Here is a 19,606-nt window from a genome sequence, read left to right as displayed (position 1 = left end):
AACTTTTTAAAAATAATAATAATAATTTTATTTATAATTTTCATTAGTTGTTGTACGCCTCATTTGTAAGTCACTTTGGATAAAAAAAAGAAAATTCATAAATACAAATTACATATTTACATTTTACAATTTGTAATGCTAAAAACTTTTCAGGATTTCTGTAAGAAAACTGATAAATTGAGAGCATGTACCGGAACTACATCTATACAGGAGTCCAGATAGATGGAGCCTTTTGATTCTTTGTAGTTTTTCTCATCTTTGTATGAATTCAGTATGTAGGAGCCATCAGGGAGTTGAGACAGGTAGAAATACCTCCTCTTGAACACCTGTGGAGGAAAAAAAAACATGTGTGAAAAATGGAGGTAGTCCATTGAAAATAAACAGAAATAAACTAAGTAGCATTTAAACTGGCTTCACTCTCATACTACTATTAAAACGTTTGGAATTGGTAAGATTTTTGAAAGAAGTCTCTTATCAAGGCTGTATTTATTTGATCAAAAATGCAATAAAACAATAATATTCTTAAATATTATTACAATTTAAAACAACTGTTTACTATTTTACTTTATTTTAAAATGTAATTTATTCCTGTGATCAAAGCTGAATTTTCAGCATCATTACTCCAGTCTTCAGTCACATGATCCATCAGAAAACATTCTGATATGCTGAGTTGCTGCTCAGTAACACTTTCTTATTATCAGTGTTGAAAACAGTTGTGCGGCTTGACATTTTTGTCAACTTTTTTTTAAGAATGCATGAATGCCATTGTATTGGATGAAAGCCTATAACAATTATCTTTTGTCTTATTTTTGAACTGTATATGTATTATTTTATAATTTGACACCTAACCAACACATTTTAGTGAAATGTCTCCTGATTTTATCATCGGCATTCATACATTTTTAAGTGTGGCTTAAGAGTCCAAATATTTATTGAGGCCACTGATATAATACATTAGCTTCAAACAAGCTATTATTAACGGTATATGAAAGCTATCATCACATGACCTATAAAGTCTATTCATAATGCTCATAGGCCGCTGTGGTGAAGAGATGAGTGATGAGTTCCAGCTTAGGATCCAAGCAATCCGATTGGTTCAAAGCACGTTTTATGGGTAATTGCTTTAGCGACTGGTTACAAATCAGATATCCCTTTATTATATAAGTCGTTTGAACTATGTTATAATGACCATTAATGTCTTTTAACTTATATGTTGCATATACTAGTATATAACCAAAGCTATAGATTGTAAAATTAAACATTTCTGGTTCTTAGTGTTCTTTTTAATTAGCATAGATAGTAGCATAGCATACAGCTATCCGAAATTATAAGAGATAACAATTTTTCACAATCTACGATATATTTAGATAAAAAACTTTGATAACAGATATGATACAAGCCTAATTCTGTTTAATAATGAATTATGACATGACATGCTTTTAATTAAAAAAAAGTATATTATGCCTAATCGCTTGATAACAATTAACAATGTCGCAAAACATACCTAAAAATGCAATTTCTTTCACTTAAACTATAAAAATATTCAGGATAGAAATTATTACATTAATTAAAGTTTGATTGATTACATTAAGCATTGCAGTTTTAGATCAGGCATACTACTGGGGTCCTAAGCTGGGACTCATCTCTTCACCAAGTTCAATTAGGACATTTAAGTAGCTTTTATAAACGTGACTTAGAAAAAATAAACAATACTGGTGTGCATCTGGACAAAAAAATGGCACTCATATTTTTAGATATATCAGTGCAAGTTGCTTTCAGATAAAACAGCTCAAACATGCATTTTAGTCCGAGACAAGACTTAAGCCAGGTCTGTGAAACCGGGGGTAATGAGTGATGGGACTGAATAAGGCTGTGTTTTCACTTGGCATTAACATGCGATCACAGATCGGATCATCAGCCAATCAGGACACGGCGCGTTTACACAAGACATGTTAACATCAAGTGGCTTCTGTATCTTGTATTAAATATTTTATATCCTTGTGGTGAAATTGCACATCCCTTACAGACAATCAATAGTTGTGCAAATTTCGGGTGAAAAAGCAAACTTTTTTCACCAACAAGTGATGTCGACCTGTGAATGTAGATACAATGGCTAGATTGCGTTAACATTACACTGAGATCCGTTGTGTGTAGGTGGACAACATCCGGATACAGGTCGCATGTTAATGCCAAGACTAAACGCGTCCTTAGTCGGATTATATACAGTACTGTGCAAAAGTCTTAGGCACGTTAGTATTTCGCCCCCAAAAAGTGGTTTTAAGACAGTAATTTGTATCTTCTGCTGTAGTGTGGTAGTTGGAACTATCAGTTTACATTTCCCAACATTCATTTTGTCATCAATTGTAATAATACAGTGAGATTTTTAAATGCACAAGGAGTCTGACAACAGCCGGTATGATCTGATCTCACCATCATCAAGTCCATCTGGGATTAAATGAAGAAACAGAAAAAACTGAGACAGACTAAATCCAGAAGAACTGGGGCATTGTCTCCAAGGCTCTTGAAGAAACCTTCCTGCTAAGCTACAGTACTGTGAAAATCTTTAGCCACTTGTGTAAAAATGCTTTAAAGTGAGGAGGCTTTCAAAAATAATGTCATAAATAGATTTTATTTTATCAATTAACTTCTATTAACTAAATCAAATCAATATTTGGTGTGACCAACAGATCAAAAACAGATTACAGATTATACAGATCATACCGGCTGTTGTCAGACTCCTTGTGCATACAAAAATTTCACTGGATAATTACAAATAATGGCAAACGACTATTTGGAAACGTAAACTGATTTTTCCTACTGACACACTACAGCAAATTATATAAATAACTGGCTTATAACCATTTTTGGGGGGGGGGGCGAAAATACTAGCAGACTTTTACACAGTACTGTATAAATATCCTTTTGTATGCAAAGAATTTGCTAGATTTCCATTTTTTTAAAGTGCTGCACTTTTTTTGTTGGTGTGTGTTTGAGTATCAAAATCAGTGCATGTAATTGACGTTTTCTGAGAAAACAAGACCTTATAGTTCTATCCAACTATGGTTCCTCAAACTGTATCGATCAGCAGATGTACAGAATAATAGGCAACAATGACTGCTACAGTTCTACTGATGTCTTAAAGAAAATGTGTGCCGATGTTTCCACGAACCTTCTTAGAGACAGACAGACTGCTGTTGATGTTGGCCTTCTGGAGCCAGCCCTGCTTCATTACTCCTCCTCTCTGAGAGCAAAGAGATGACGAGTCCTGAAACAAACACACACACACACAGACACACACACACACGCACACACACACACACAGAATTCAAAGCATCTTTAAGCTGTGTTTTGCATGATTATTTTATTGTTTTAATGTGTGTGATGTTGAGTTACTATGTGAGGGATAACTAACTTATTTGCATAAAGGTTTGTAAATCCACAACACACAGTTCATGCTTGTGACCTTTAAGGTAGATAGGTAGCACTCATAGACGTACATTGATCTGAGTCTTTGCATTCAGTTTATCTGCTTCATCAGTTCTTACTCTGTGTGTGTGTGTGTGTGTGTGTGTGTGTGTGTGTGTGTGTGTTTGTGTGTGTGTGTGTGTGTGTGTGTGTGTGTGTGTGTGTGTGTGTGTGTGTGTGTGTGTGTGTGTGTGTGTGTGTGTGTGTGTGTGTGTGTGTGTGTGTGTGTGTGTGTGTGTGTGTGTGTGTGTGCGTGCTAATTTAATTGAAGTGGCCTGGCGTCCTTTATGAATGTGCTTTTCTCTAGCTCTCCACTGTAATATAATCGTCTGAATGCCCTTCTTCCCTCTTCCCTCCAGCATTTCTCATTCCCTCCCTCTCTTTCTGTTCCTAACAGCCCCTCCGAGACTGATCAATTGCTTGCACCCTGTTCTCCCTTCTGAGTCACTCGGCTAATTGAATAAATTAAATGGACATGACACAGCCAACATGATATACTGTACATACTCTACCAGAAAGTTCAAAAGTTTGAGTTCGGTTAGATATTGTAATGCCTTTGAAAGTTGTCTCTGTATCAAAAATAAAATAAAAACAGTAATATTATGAAATATCAATAACATTTTAAATAAAAAAAATTATAATATATTTAAAATGTAATTTAATCCTGTGATCAAAGCTGAATTGTCAGCATCATTACTCCAGTCTTCAGTGTCACATGATCCTTCAGAAATCATTTTGATATGCTGATTCGATGCTCAAGAAACATTTCTGATTATTATCAATGTTTGCTGCTTAATATAATTGTGGAAATGGTCATACATTTTTCATTGATGAATAAAGTTCAAAAGAACAGCATTTATTTGACATGAATCTTTTGTAACATTATCAATCGATTTCATAAAATTAATTAATAAACTTATTAATTTCTTTTTAAAAGTTATACAGGCCCCAAACTTTTTGAACGTTAGTATAAATACAAAGGTATATATGAGGTACTATGACAGTAATATAATTCATATACATTGTTGATCTAAGGACGAAGTCGTGTAAATACACCAATCTTTGAGGTATGGGATGTAAATGAACATTATTCTATAAAATATCTTATTTGTTCTGCAGAAGAAAGGAATGCCTACAGGTTTGGAATGACGTATGGGTGAGTATATTTTAACTTTGCAACTGAACGAGATACTGAATTCTTTCTCATATCATGCCCTTATTATTGTGCATGTATCGGCTTCATTGGCCTATCTTTAGCCCATAAAAGTTATCATTCCATCTATGTTTAGACAACACATTTAACAGCTAGACTATTCATGTCTAAACATGTACATACACAGATTCAGATGCACATACACACACACACAGGGTGGAGAAGCAATCTTTTTGCCCTGTAATCACCACACACTTTAGTGTGTTTCTATTAATAGACCATGAGGGTCAGGTTGCATGTAATGGGCCGTCTGGCCTTCATCTCTCCATCTGATTATATGACCTCACAGAAGCATCACAACATTTACAGTGCAGTCTGAGGAGAAGGACAATATCTATAATGTTAATAAGAGGTGTAGCACAGTAACAAGATGAGAATGTGTTGGCACTAAAGACTAGACTACTGGACTTCCGGCGGAAGGCTGACCAATATGGCGGATTAGTCTTTGAGCTCCTCAAAGTTGGGTTGTATTTTCCCCTGAAATTCAAGTAAACTGCTTCTGAAATAGACTATTTTGTCTGAAAATATGCCAGGGGGAGGAAAGAAAGGGTCTAGGAGAATGCAAGGAGATAAAGAACAGCAAAATCTCGAACAAGACGAAGCACATGCGAACACCGATGAAGAAGATGGCGCCGGCGAGACGACAACGCAGACCCTTCACGAAACTATGCTAAGTATTAGCAAACAGATAAGTGGCCTACGGGCGGAGCTGAAATCGGATCTGGATGCATTCAAAGCGGACATAAAACAAGAGATGAATACTCTTAAACAAGACATCAACCAACAACTAACCGTGACAAAGCTAGCGGTGCAGGAACAGAGTGAAAAACTCGAAGAAGCCCAGATTCGCATAGGAGGGCTTGAGACTTGGTCATCGGCAGCTAATGACGCGCTCAGACAATCACTAAAGGAGCAAAAGAAGATGATGGACAAGATTAACGATCTGGAATCAAGGGGGAGAAGGAATAATTTGAGAATTTACGGGGTCCGCGAAGGGGAGGAGGGCAGCTCCACAATAACCTTCGTTGAAAACCTACTTCGAAATGAAAAGTTGATCAACGAGGGTACGGACCCGCAAATACAACGAGCTCATCGCTCCCTTGGCCCCAAACCCACCGCGGATGCCCCCCCACGATCCATTATCGTGAACTTTCTTGAATTTAAGACCAAGGAGACTGTACTGAAAAATGCGTGGCAGAAGAAGATGCTCATACGAGACAAGCCCGTAGCTTTTGACCATGACTATACCGCGGCTGTGGTGCAACAGCGCCGAGCTTATACATATAAAGAGTGCGCTAAAGGCCAAAGGCATCCGATTTCAATCACCTTTCACCAACCTTCGAATCCATTGGGACACGGGCCCACGGCTGTACCACACCCCGACGGAGGCTGCACGTGAGATGAGAAATCAGGGAATCGAGGTGGAAGAACCCCAGGATCGCGGAGGTCTCGCCACGGCTGTCCTGCTGGATCAGCTGGAGAGCGCATCACCATGGCAACGCGTCCCTCGCCACAGAGATAAGGGAGCTATCAAACGCGTACGCGATCGACTACAGGAGTTTCAACGTTCCCCGTCCTAACTTAATTTCGGCATGCCCTGGCTACAGGTACTTTTCGCTTGTTTATTTTGGGGGGAACAACCCACACATAAAGCATGTGCTGATTAGACCTACGGTTGTAGGTGACAAAGCTGATTCTATTGTAGGCTTGATGAATATATTTACCCTACTTTGAGGATGTCAAGTTTGAGCTGGAATGAGTGAAACTCATTTTGCGTTATCACTAGTTCTGGGAGGGGGCCCTCGCTTCGTGCGAGGCTTTACCCCCTCAATTGTCGTTGGGATTATAACCCAGAGTGTATTTTCAATACCTCATTTTGGAAGTCAATGTGTTCAGGTTAAATACTTCTGTGTGTTCATTTGTTCATTTTTGTTGTTTTTGGTTTTGGAGGCACTGGGAGGAGGAAGAGTTACATTTTATTTTATTATTATCTGATGATACAAAAACTTGAAATAATGTCACTGAATGTAAATGGTCTTGGGAATGCAATCAAAAGAGCAAGGGTAATGACAAAAATAAAGAAAGAAAATAAGCACGTTATCTTTCTGCAGGAAACCCATTTGTCAACACAAGAGCATGAGAAACTAAAAAAATTTGGATACAAGGAAATCTTCCACAGCTCTTGTGTTCATAGTCACAAAAGAGGTGTAGCCATCCTCATCTCGAAGTCTTTGAATTTTGACATATATAAAGAAATAAAAGACAAAGAGGGGCGCTATGTTATAGTGAAGGGGAAAGCTGAAAACAGCAAATTGACTTTAGTTTGTATATATGCGCCTCCAAATAGTGATAGATCTTTTTTTAAAGACTTATTTGATGTGATCTCTCTGGAATCGGAGGGAATTTGTATTTGTGGTGGGGATCTCAATGTAATACTGAATTATAATCTGGACACAACTAGTCAAAGCAGAAATAAAAAAGCATTTGGAAATTTTTTAAACACTACCCTTAAAGAAACTGGACTTGTAGATGTATGGAGGCTATTACACCCTACACAAAGAGACTATACCCATTACTCTGTCCCGCACTCCGTACATACGCGAATTGATTATTTTCTAATGCAAAAGGAAGCGTGTTACAGAGTGTTGGACTGTAAAATTGGAGTCGCTGATATCTCAGATCATAATGCAATTTTCTTAACTATCCAAATAGACTTCACACCCAAAAACTCGGTGTGGCGGCTCAATGTGGGTATTCTCAACAATGAGAAAATTGTGAATGATATTAAGCAAGAAATTGATACGTTTCTTAAGGAAAATGACAATGGGGAAGTTGATCCTTTAATTCTCTGGGATGCATTGAAGGCTGTGCTACGGGGAAAGCTAATAGCTATAACTGCACAACTTAAGAGAGTTAGAAAGGAGAAGTATGAAAAATTGATGAATACTTTGAAAGAGTTAGAAAATAAATTTAAGCGTAAAAGGGAATTAAATACACAAAAACAGATAACTGAAGTAAAAACACAAATAGAAGAATTACTTAATCAAGAAGTAGAGAAAAAGGCAAGATACGTCAAGCAAAGTTATTATGAACTTGGTCCCAAGTCAGCAAAGTTACTTGCTCGTAAATTGCGGAAACAACAAACGGATACTGCAATTCACAAAATTAAAAACCCAATATCACAGAAAATTTAAACTAAGCCTGAGGAGATTGAAAAGGTTTTTAGAGAATACTATCAAAAACTCTATTCACAAGAAGAGACCGTGAACAAGCGGTACATAAGGGATTTCCTGTATTCATTAGATTTACCTAGCATTGGGAAGATGCAGAACAAAACGATCACCAAAGAGATTTCACAAGAAGAATTAAATAAGACGCTGGGAAAAATGAAGACGAATAAAACTCCGGGTGGTGATGGGTTTCCTGCGGAGTGGTACAGAAAATTTCGTGACAAACTGAACCCAATTATATTAAGATCTTTCAACTGGACGATAAAGGAAGGTCGCATACCACCATCTTGGCAAGAAGCCATTGTGTCTTTGATTCCCAAGGAGGGGAAAGATAGAGATGATTGTGTTAATTACAGACCCATTTCCATTTTGAACGTGGACTATAAATTGTATACTTCAATTATTGCTAAAAGACTGCAATCATTTGTTACAGATTTGATTGACGAGGACCAAAGCGGGTTCATTCCAGGTAGACAAACACAGGATAATATTAGAAGAACTCTACACATACTCGGAAAAATCAACAGAGATAAAGCAAGTGCAGCTCTTATAAGCCTGGACGCGGAAAAAGGCATTCGATAGGGTGGGGTGGGAATTCCTTTACCAGACGCTGGAAAGATTTGGATTTAATCAAGATTCAATAAAAATTATTAGGGCAATTTACCAACAGCCTTCCGCCAGAATCAAAGTGAATGGGTCTCTAATAGATCGTTTCTATTTGAGCAGAGGAACGAGGCAAGGCTGTTGTTTAAGCCCCATCCTCTTTCCTCTGTATATTGAACCATTAGCACAGTCCATTAGACAAGAGGAGGGGTTAAAGGGTATCATTATGGGACAAATGGAGCACAAAATAGGACTATTTGCTGACGACGTTATCCTATACTTGCAGGACTTGGACACCTCTCTCCCTAAACTTTTGGAGGTAATTGAACAGTTTCACGTTTGCTCTGGTTATAAACTAAATATCACAAAAACTCAAATTATTCACTTTAATTACTCTCCAGGAGAAGAAATTAAAAATAAATTAAATGTAAATTGGAAAACAAAAACACTGAAATATTTAGGTGTAATCATAACAAAAAAACCTGAGCTGCTATATAAAGCAAACTATAATCCAATAAGTGATAACATAAAAAAAGATTTGGAGAGGTGGTCGACCTACCCGCTAGATTTTAGTAACAGAATAAATGTAATAAAAATGAATATTCTGCCAAGGCTCCTGTATCTATTCCAGTCGCTACCAGTGGAAATACCACTTCAACAATTTGCACAATGGGACAAAATGGTGTCAAGGTTCATATGGGGAGGAAATCACCCCAGAATACGTCTCTCTACTTTGCATCTGCCAAAAGAGAAAGGAGGAATGGCTTTACCAAACTTAAAACTGTACTTTCAAGCTGCACAATTACGACCTTTGTGCCTTTGGTGTGATAACTCTTATATTGCACGATGGAAAGATATTGAGACTTGTGTACCAGATTACAATGTTCAAACCCTGTTGGGAGAGGAAGGCCTAGATGACACTCTAAGGAAGGGTCTGAATCCTATAGTTTCATTTTCCCTTGGGATATGGTTCTCTCTGATTAAGCAATTGAAACTTAAAAATGATAAAAAAATACTAAGATGGATCGCACTGGATAACAGATTTAAGCCAGCTAGTTATGACAGTACTTTTAAAGATTGGATGAGTAAGGGCCTGACAGCTTTCTGCATAGCTATCAAAAACAACAAGATGAAGAGTTTTCAGGAGCTAAAGGATAGTTTTGATCTAAATAACCAGGATCTATTCAGATACTTACAGCTGAGAGATTACTACCGCAAAGAAATTAAGGGGTTTTCTTCTGACATGGTAAACCCTCTTATTGAAATAATGTGTGGTGCTTATCAACAAAAGACTAAGAAGATTGTGTCTAAACTATACCAGAGTCTGATGGAGAACTTGAAAAACACTACACTCTATGTAAAAGCAAAATGGGAATGTGAACTAAAGGTTGTCCTCACGGAGGAGGAATGGTATCAAACATGTTGTCTACTCCAGACCTCCACCAATTCCCAACAGTGGAGAGAATTTAATTGGAAGTGTTTAATGAGGTTTTTTATCACTCCTTATCTGAAGGGCAAACAACTTGGGATACCTCAAGACTGTTGGAGGGACTGTGGTAGTACAGACGCAAACCACGCTCATATCTTCTGGACATGTCCGAAAATTCAACCATTTTGGACTATCGTTAACAATACTTTACAGAAGGTGCTGGGGTACAATATCCCAAAGGAATGTAAAGTTATGTTTCTTGGAAACATCAAAGAAAGTGTGCGGGAGGAGGACCTGTATTTATCCAAGATTTTATTATCCGCGGCCCGAAAGGCTATCACTAGACTTTGGCTCAAATCGAACATCCCAGATCTACAGCAATGGACAAGTTTAATTCAAAGCATTTTTATAATGGAAAAATTAACCTACACTATAAGGTTAAGAGAATCATCATTTAAAGAAAAATGGAGAAAATGGACCAATTTTTTGACACTGGAAACTGCATAACTTTTCTTCCCAATACAATACTGTATACTGTGTGTTAACTTTGTGAGATTCTACGGACTGGGCTTCTGGTAATCTTGTGCAAAAGATGGTAGAAGTATTGTAAATATAAGGTTTATTGATCAGTGATTCCGATGTTTACAACTAGACTTATTTTTGTTTCAATTGTAATAGGTAACTCCTCCTTGGCCTCCTTCGATTTTGTTTAATGTATGTTTTTCTTTTTGTTTCTTGTCCTTTTTTTGTTGTTGTTGTTGACAGAAAACTTCAATAAAAATGAAAGTAAAAAAAAAAAAAAGACTAGACTACTGATGGGTGTGAGTGCTAAAGTTGAGTACCTGAGTACTTGAGTATTCAGAAGTGAATGCAATAATTGATCATGAAAACACAATAAATGTGTGACTTTTAAACCTCAAAGCATTTCATAGAGATCGAAATATTTTTAAAAATAAGTATTTTTTTCACATTTTTTGATTGGATATAGTCCTTTTTAGACAGTAATAAAGCCGTTTAGTCGTGACGACAATTTGTCAGACATTTCTAATGGATCTTTACAACAGTGTCTTGATATATGATTAAAATATGTTCTGTGGTTAACATTACTTGAAGAGACATTCCTGTTTTGTGCTACGACATACTTAGATGTCAAACATGGATTTTGTAAATTCTGTTGGCTTTAAAAATGTGTGATAATAATAATCTATATAAAAGCCCTATTCGCACTGGATTAGTATTATCTGGGGACCTCGTGTGATTTAGAAATTACCCACACACATCTGAATTTCGTGTGGCACATTCGCACGGGATAAGTGAAGCCTGTGATTTTACTCGAATTTAATTCAATAAAGATGGATAAAAAGGTGCACAGCAAACAAAAACCATGAAAAATTTATATACGACCTGGCCAAATCACAGATGCCGATTCGCACGGAACTAATATTATCACAGGACCTGGGTGTTCGGCGAAATATGGGTCATTTGCGGGGGAATTTTTACTTTACAAATTACAGACATGGCCGATTCGCACGTGATTAAAGGGATAGTTCACCCAAAAATGAAAATTCTGTCAGTATTTACTCACCCTCATTAAAGACATCGTTAAAATAGTCCAAGTGACTACAGTGTCTCAATCTTAAGTTTATCAAGCGACGAGAATACTTTTTGTGTGCAAAACCCCCCAAAAATAACGACTTTAATTCAACTATTCATTTCCTTCTCTGTGGGCCTCGAGTCAGCTCACTAGTATAATAGCGCAGTTCTTCTGTGTTGTACATCACACGCATCACACACATGACCAGCGTCGGCCAATAGTGAGCCTACGTGTGACGTAGCTCTACGCAATCACACTATTTTAACTGACTAGAGGCCCATTGAGAAGGAAATTAATAGTTGAAATAAAGTCGTTTTTTTGTTTGTTTTTGCGCACAAAAAGTATTCTCGTCGCTTGATAAACTTAAGATTGAGCCACTGTAGTCACTTGGACTATTTTAACGATGTTTTTAATAATTTTTCGGGGCTGGCAAGTTTCAATCCCTGAAGAAGCCTATGGACTAGAATAGAGGAGTGATCCAGCTCTCAGATTTCATCAAAAATATCTTAATTCGTGTTCTGAAGATGAACGAAGGTCTTACGGGGTTGGAACAACATGAGGGTGAGTAAATACTGACAGAATTTTCATTTTTGGGTGAACTATCCCTTTAAGATCACAGACAACCTCCGCAATTATTACAAATGACTAGAGGTCACCAGGTAATACTAATCCAGTGCGAATAGGGCTAAAGGCTCAGTTTTTTATCTTGACCTTGAAGAACTCTCTTGTTTTATCTGTGACAAAATGAACAAAGCATTTTTTTTTATTTTTTTAAATGTGGTAGGCAATTTTTTGTTTGATTCAGGACATTATTCAAAATGCTTTTAAGAAAAATCTTTTTTTAAAACAAGCAAATAAAAAGATGCAGTGCAATATCCTGCACTCAGTTTTTCACATTAACGTTTCTTACCTCCTCCCCCTCATCCACCTCAAACACTTGGCTGGGAAGCTTTTCCATCTTCATCCCTTTACTGCAAGACAGAAAAAGTAGCTTACGCAAACTTTGCAAATAGCACCGCAAAACCTTTGGCAAAAAAAAAAAAACTTTGACATACCAGGGTAGCGTCCGGAAATCTCCAGAGTAGGCCTCGTAATTATAGTTGATGACGTGCCAGTTGGTGTTGTACATCTTAATGCACTGCCAAAGAGCATAAGCATTGCTCAAGAACTCAATCACATGATCAGAAACACATCGAAATATGAAAAACAGGAAAGTGTGATCTCATATTTTTTTTAATCTGGAAAGCTGCAGGCTTGCTCTTGTTTTGGTATTGTGAGGTTCAGCGCAATCTTTACCTCTTTGGCGAACAGGCTTTTAGCTTCGTTCTCTGCATTTTGAGGAACTGAAGGAACAATGGTTCTCCTTTGACGATCAATCTGTGCCTCCTAGATAGATAGATAGATAGATAGATAGATAGATAGATAGATAGATAGATAGATAGATAGATAGATAGATAGATAGATAGATAGATAGATAGATAGATAGATACAATGACAGACAGACAGACAGACAGACAGACAGACAGACAGACAGACAGACAGACAGACAGACAGACAGACAGATAGATAGATAGATAGATAGATAGATAGATAGATAGATAGAATAACGACAGACAGACAGACAGACAGACAGACAGACAGACAGACAGACAGACAGATAGACAGATAGATAGATAGATAGATACAATGACAGGCAGAGACAGACAGACAGACAGACAGACAGATAGACAGATAGATAGATAGATAGATAGATAGATACAATGACAGGCAGAGACAGACAGACAGACAGATAGATAGATAGATAGATACAATGACAGACAGACAGACAGACAGACAGACAGACAGACAGACAGATAGATAGATACAATGACAGGCAGAGACAGACAGACAGACAGACAGACAGACAGACAGACAGACAGACAGATAGATAGATAGATAGATAGATAGATAGATAGATAGATAGATAGATAGATACAATGACAGACAGACAGACAGACAGACAGACAGACAGATAGACAGATAGATAGATAGATAGATAGATAGATAGAATGACAGACAGACAGACAGACAGACAGACAGATAGATAGATAGATAGATAGTTGGATAGACAGATAGATAGATAGACAGATAGATACAATGACAGACAGACAGACAGACAGACAGACAGACAGATATGGATAGATAGATACAATGACAGACAGACAGACAGATAGATAGAACAACAGACAGACAGACAGACAGATATGTATAGATAGATAGATACAATGACAGACAGACAGACAGACAGACAGATAGACAGACAGATATGGATAGATAGATACAATGACAGACAGACAGACAGATAGATAGAACAACAGACAGACAGACAGATAGATAGTTGGATAGACAGATAGATACAATGACAGACAGACAGACAGACAGACAGATAGATAGATATGGATAGATAGATAGATACAATGACAGACAGACAGACAGACAGACAGACAGACAGATAGATAGATAGACAGACAGATAGATAGAACAACAGACAGACAGACAGACAGACAGATAGATATGGATAGATAGATAGATAAAATGACAGACAGACAGACAGACAGATAGATAGAACGACAGACAGACAGACAGACAGACAGATAGATAGATAGATAGATAGATATGGATAGATAGATAGATACAATGACAGACAGACAGACAGATAGATAGATAGATAGAACAACAGATAGATAGATAGATAGATAGATAGATAGATAGATAGATAGATAGATAGATAGATAGATAGATAGATAGATAGATAGATAGATAGATAGATAGAATGACAGACAGACAGACAGATAGATAGAACAACAGATAGATAGATAGATAGATAGATAGATAGATAGATAGACAGACAGACAGACAGACAGACAGACAGACAGACAGACAGATAGAATGACAGACAGACAGACAGACAGACAGACAGACAGACAGACAGACAGACAGATAGATAGATAGATAGATAGATAGATAGATAGATAGATAGATAGATAGATAGATAGATAGATAGATAGATAGATAGATAGATAGATAGATAGATAGATAGATAGATAGATAGATAGATAGATAGATAGATTTATGTTGTTTAAATAGTAATCTTATATTTTGTAATATTTGCTATGTAATATTAGGCTTTGTAAAGCCTAGCCTGCCAAATTAGATTAGTAGGATCTGCACAAGATTTAGGACTTGATCCAAACAAATAAACAGCAGGAAATGTGCTTGTGAAGGACTCACTGAAACATCATCAGCTGGCCACAGCAGCAGGTCTCTCTGTGGATCACTGTGGATCTGAGCTTTCCTCTGGAACACCACATTCTCATAGTCCAGCGGCTCGATGATCTTCGGCTGCTCCTGCAAACACACACGATGTGGATCAGTGAATCTGAACAGACTAAATGTGTTTAATCTGTTATACTTGTTAGCTTACAGTGATTTGAAAGCTCTGCCTGTGAATATAGCAGACACCACTTACTGCCCCTATACACCCTTCCACACAAAACAAATTAGTTCCAGGACTTCCAATTTCTTACTTTTTAAGCCTTTGGGTGTGGTTCAAAGCTTTCTCTAGAATGCTTTCCCTTTTCAGCTTCCTTCTAAAAGAGAATCATGTGTTAAAGCTTCAACACACACTACTGACTCAGCTGACATGCCCGTGTCATGGTCTGATACTCAAAAAGAGCTTCGTCCACAGAAGAGAGAGCGTTTCCACCAAAACACACCATGTGGGATGATTCATTTCATTTAAATATTCAAATGATTCATTTCAAATATCTCACCTTTCTTAAATTAATTATTTTGCACCACTTTAACCCATGTTGCACAGTACCAAATGGGAATTGCCAAAGAGATGACATTTCAGCTGACTTGCCGGCAACCCTTGTTAGAAAAGAAAACCTTCCATTTATTTATCCTTCTGTTAAAGTTTTTAGAGATATATAAAGTTTCAGAGATATAAAGAGGAAGTTACAGTTTCATAACTATAGTACTTGGGGGTTTAGATAAAAACTCTTCTGTTAAGTTCAGGGCTGGTTAAAGCTGCTCATTGTTTCTCGTGTTTAAAGCAGTTCAGCTCTGATAGGATCAGTGTGGCTTAAACCTATAATCCACGGGTCTTTTGTGAATATTTCAACTGAAATCAAAGTAATAAAGGAAATCGAGTCCAAATTAAAGCGATTTCAACTAATCCTTTTTATAAATCATCTTGTGGAAACTTCTCCTAGCTTGGACGATACTGCAGCCAAAAAATGCTTAAAGTGCCCCTATTATGCTTTTTCGAATATTACCTTTCATGCAGTGTGTAATATTGCTTTTGTGAATGTAAAAGGTCTGCAAATGTTTACAGATCAAAGTGCATGTCAAATAAAGTTATTGTCTCCTTAAAAAAAGAATAGATTCTGATCTGTTGAAACGAGTCGTCAGCAATTCCAGTCTCACTTCCTGTTACACACTTACGTAACAATGTAACAAATTTGCATAATGCCAGTCTATGGTCTTTGGCGAACAACGTCAACCTTCAAACACCGTAGTTGTAGCTGACGAGGCCTGAAAGAGTTTGGTTTGTGTTGTAGACATGTTGAGAAGACTGTTTTCAGCTCAGTTCGTTTCACTGTTTATGAAGTGCTGAGGAAGATCCGGAGATATGTGCTGTGGAAGATCCGGAGATATGGTAATGAGCGTTTGGTTTCCGGCATGCATTGCAAGCAGTAGATCAATCACAACAGACTGGGCCATCTGACCAATCAGAGCAGAGTAGACCAATCACAACAGACTGGCCCGTCTGACCAATCAGAGCAGAGTAGTCCAATCACAACAGACTGGGCCCGTCTGACCAATCAGAGCAGAGTAGTCCAATCACAACAGACTGGGCCGTCTGACCAATCAGAGCAGAGTAGACCAATCACAACAGACTGGGCCATCTGACCGTTTAGAGAGACTGAATCTTCGAACAATCCCTTTTCAGACTCTTTGACAAATGAGTTGAATGCTTATGTTTAAGAGAACTAGGCTAACAGTTGTATTATACAAACAAGTCAAGACTCAGGACCAATGCACACTACCATTCAAAAGTTTGGTAAAGTGCTTTATTTTTTGAAAGATGTCTCTTATGCTGCTCACAAGTCTGAGTACATTTGATCAAAAAACAGTAGAAAACAGTTATAATGTTACATTTTGTTACAATATAAAGTAACTGTTTTCTATTTGAATACATTTTAAACAGTAATTTGTTTATGGCAAAGCTGAATATTCAGCATCATTACTCGAGTCATCAGTCACATGTTCCTTCAGAAATCATTCAAATTTGATTTGCTGCTCAAGAAACATTTCTTATTAATATAATCAATGTTGAAATCATTATAATCAATCATTTTGTGAGAAATTTTGTTCAGAATTCTTTGAAAGTTAAATATAAATATTTTGTAACAATGTCAAAGTCATAACTGTCACTTTTCATCCATTTAATGCAACCTTGCTATATAAAAGTAGGCCTTTTGAACAGTAGTGTATATTTAAATTGCACTATGTTTTGCTTTCAGTAATTGTCTTGCTTGAGAAACACCTGCACAAATAAACCCATATAAAATACCATCTCTTATAATACACATAAATGCTTCCTGTGTTTCTAAAGCACATACACAAGAGCTGACAACCAATGCGAGTGTTTAAGCAGCAACTTCCTGTCATGTGTCATACCACATAGAGGCAATAAACCACAGCCAGTCCAGCTGCTACTGCAACAGAGCATGAGTTACAGCGAAGTTCTGTTGGCTCGTGACTTCACTCTCTCTAAACTGCCATTTCCACCAACTTCCCCAATGGGAATACTTGCATATTCCCCAATCCAAGTCCTGTCCCTCGCTGCAAGCCAAGGGTTAAATTCTCAGGGCCACGGTTAAGCTACCTTATCGTGGTATACTAGCTTCTTAATGCCAAAAATAGCCCAACCTCAGCAAAAACAACCACAAGGCCTCAGATCGTTTAAAAAAAGGGCTTTCAACGTCAACCCTGTGGAGGTCAGACAGGAACTGAAGAAGAAGAAGAATCACAGGCCATCAAACCACAGGCTGAGGTAAAAGGAAATATGAGCCGCTCACAAGCTCATGGGCGTTGGCGCCACGCGCGTTTCAGTCATGTTATTTCCGTATGCAAGAACTCAAAATGAAAATGTAAAGGGCGACAAAGTGGGCGACGTAAAGTTGTACAGAAACCATCACTTGAGCCCGTCTACTGGTGATTAATGTACTCTCCAGATGTGAGGCTTTGGCTCCGAAGACAACAGCTGATGTGTATAAGGCCACTGTGTGTAAACACACACGCCAGCATTCGAACCGAACGGCTACGGCCTCCGTCTGAACCTCTGCAATACTATGCCAACACAGATCTGATCTTTTTTCTGTATCTTTACAAGTCTTTTGCAAAGCTTATCTTGTCTTGTAAATCTTATGGAGGACCACAGTCTCAGTGGATCTGTGAGCATTTGAGGTCCACCGTTTGAAAGCATATTTGTATCCAGCAAATCCTGTGCGGCAAACATAGCATAAAACGTTTCGACTTAGCAGTTTACACATAGTATTTTAACTTTCTGCAGGTTGGCCACAACTGTCCCATATTTAAAGTAGGGCTGTCAATAGATAAAAAATTTGGTTACACTTTATTTTAAGGTGACGTAGTTACATCATACTTATTTGAGTAAGTACAGAGTAATAGTATGAATTAACTGTACTTAATATAGATTGCGCTTAGGGTTAGGTTTATGGTTAGTTACTTGTAATTATGCATTATTTAGACTACTGTTATTAATTACATGTAAGTTAACTACGTCACCTTAAAATAAAGTGGTACCAAATTTTTACCAAATTAAGCATAGGCTACACCATTTATCTTGTAATTCTCACAAAACTGTATTTTTCTGCAAGCTTTTTTTCAAGGTAAATTTAGGTTTCTTTCCAAAAAAATATCCCTTGGAGACTCCGAATCACACTTCATAACCGATTAATATAAATGCTCCATATAACTTCCATAAATGTATGCACACCAATGAACACACACACACAGAAAAACATCACAGAACAAAACTTTTCAGAATTCAGTGTACATTAGGCTTTGTGTACAATGCAAGAACAAAGAGATTCTTAGAGCCTGACTGCATATAACTACAGTACACGGATCAGGGATTCAAAATGACCAAACACAGCAACATAAACATGACAGATAAAAACACACATGGTTTGTTTGTGTATCAATATAAAGGACTCACGCGCTCTTACTGTACGACTCTTGTACGTCACTTCAATCTTCTTTACCTTGATTGTAATCCTCATCCATCAAAACTTTACTAGTAAGACGCTGGTTCGCTCTATCCAGCCGAGAAATGTAGTTTGCGTATCATCTGGCCATACAGCTGTGGGATGTTTCTCTACATTAGTGCTGTTTTGGACTCTGATTGTTTGAATGCATTCACTTACTGGATAATTGGACTGAAAACTTTCCCAGAGTTTAGCGGCTTAAAATGATCTGATCGCAAACATTGACAGCCCTAATTTAAAGTCAGTATGAATTGCTGTTGCTGAAATGGTGCCTAAATATGATTAGGCTATTTTTTAGTTATAAATGTAAAGCCATTTTAGAGGAAGAGCAAGTTATGGCAATATATTTAGATTACAAAGACAAAGAATTTTTTGAGTTGAAATAATATGCACCATTTCATTCAGAATAAAAAACATGAATGTGCATTTATAAAGTAAACGGGGTCAGTTGAATGTCCGTCTTTAGTGTGCCGCTCTGTTTGAATGGGTTTTTGGTTAAAAGGTGCAGGGGTGACGTATTTTTGTAGGCCAAAATCTGTAAACGAGTTTGCATTTTAGCACTTCTGGTACCATCGTCCAGAAGTCAATGGGTTTTGGGGTAAATGCTTGAAGGTGAACACGAGCTCAAGATATTTTCACGTTTTATTCTACCATATAAAACACATCAGTAATACTCTCTTGTGATTTTTGAAAAGCTTTTACTTGTCTTGTAAAAGGTAAACTCATCCACTC

General features: G+C 37.3%; 1 protein-coding gene across 7 annotated transcripts in view; it reads right to left on the bottom strand.

The window, feature by feature from the left end:
• dock11 (dedicator of cytokinesis 11) overlaps positions 1-19,606 on the bottom strand; it is a 104,070-nt gene that overhangs the window by 82,693 nt on the left and 1,771 nt on the right. For all 7 annotated transcript variants that reach the window (XM_077227816.1, XM_077227819.1, XM_077227817.1 and 4 more), the window contains exons 2-7: positions 14,805-14,921; positions 12,831-12,920; positions 12,590-12,672; positions 12,445-12,505; positions 3,170-3,265; positions 192-326 (exon numbers count right to left, since the gene is read on the bottom strand). In XM_077227816.1, coding sequence (XP_077083931.1) covers positions 192-326; positions 3,170-3,265; positions 12,445-12,505; positions 12,590-12,672; positions 12,831-12,920; positions 14,805-14,921 — 582 coding nt within the window. The remainder of the gene's footprint in view (positions 1-191; positions 327-3,169; positions 3,266-12,444; positions 12,506-12,589; positions 12,673-12,830; positions 12,921-14,804; positions 14,922-19,606) is intronic.

This window comes from Siphateles boraxobius, unplaced genomic scaffold (assembly GCF_051911475.1).
Source record: "Siphateles boraxobius isolate OS27281-9 unplaced genomic scaffold, OSU_SipBor_1 130, whole genome shotgun sequence".
In the NCBI taxonomy this organism is placed as follows: Eukaryota; Metazoa; Chordata; class Actinopteri; order Cypriniformes; family Leuciscidae; genus Siphateles; species Siphateles boraxobius.
This window is presented reverse-complemented; position numbering and strand designations above follow the sequence as displayed.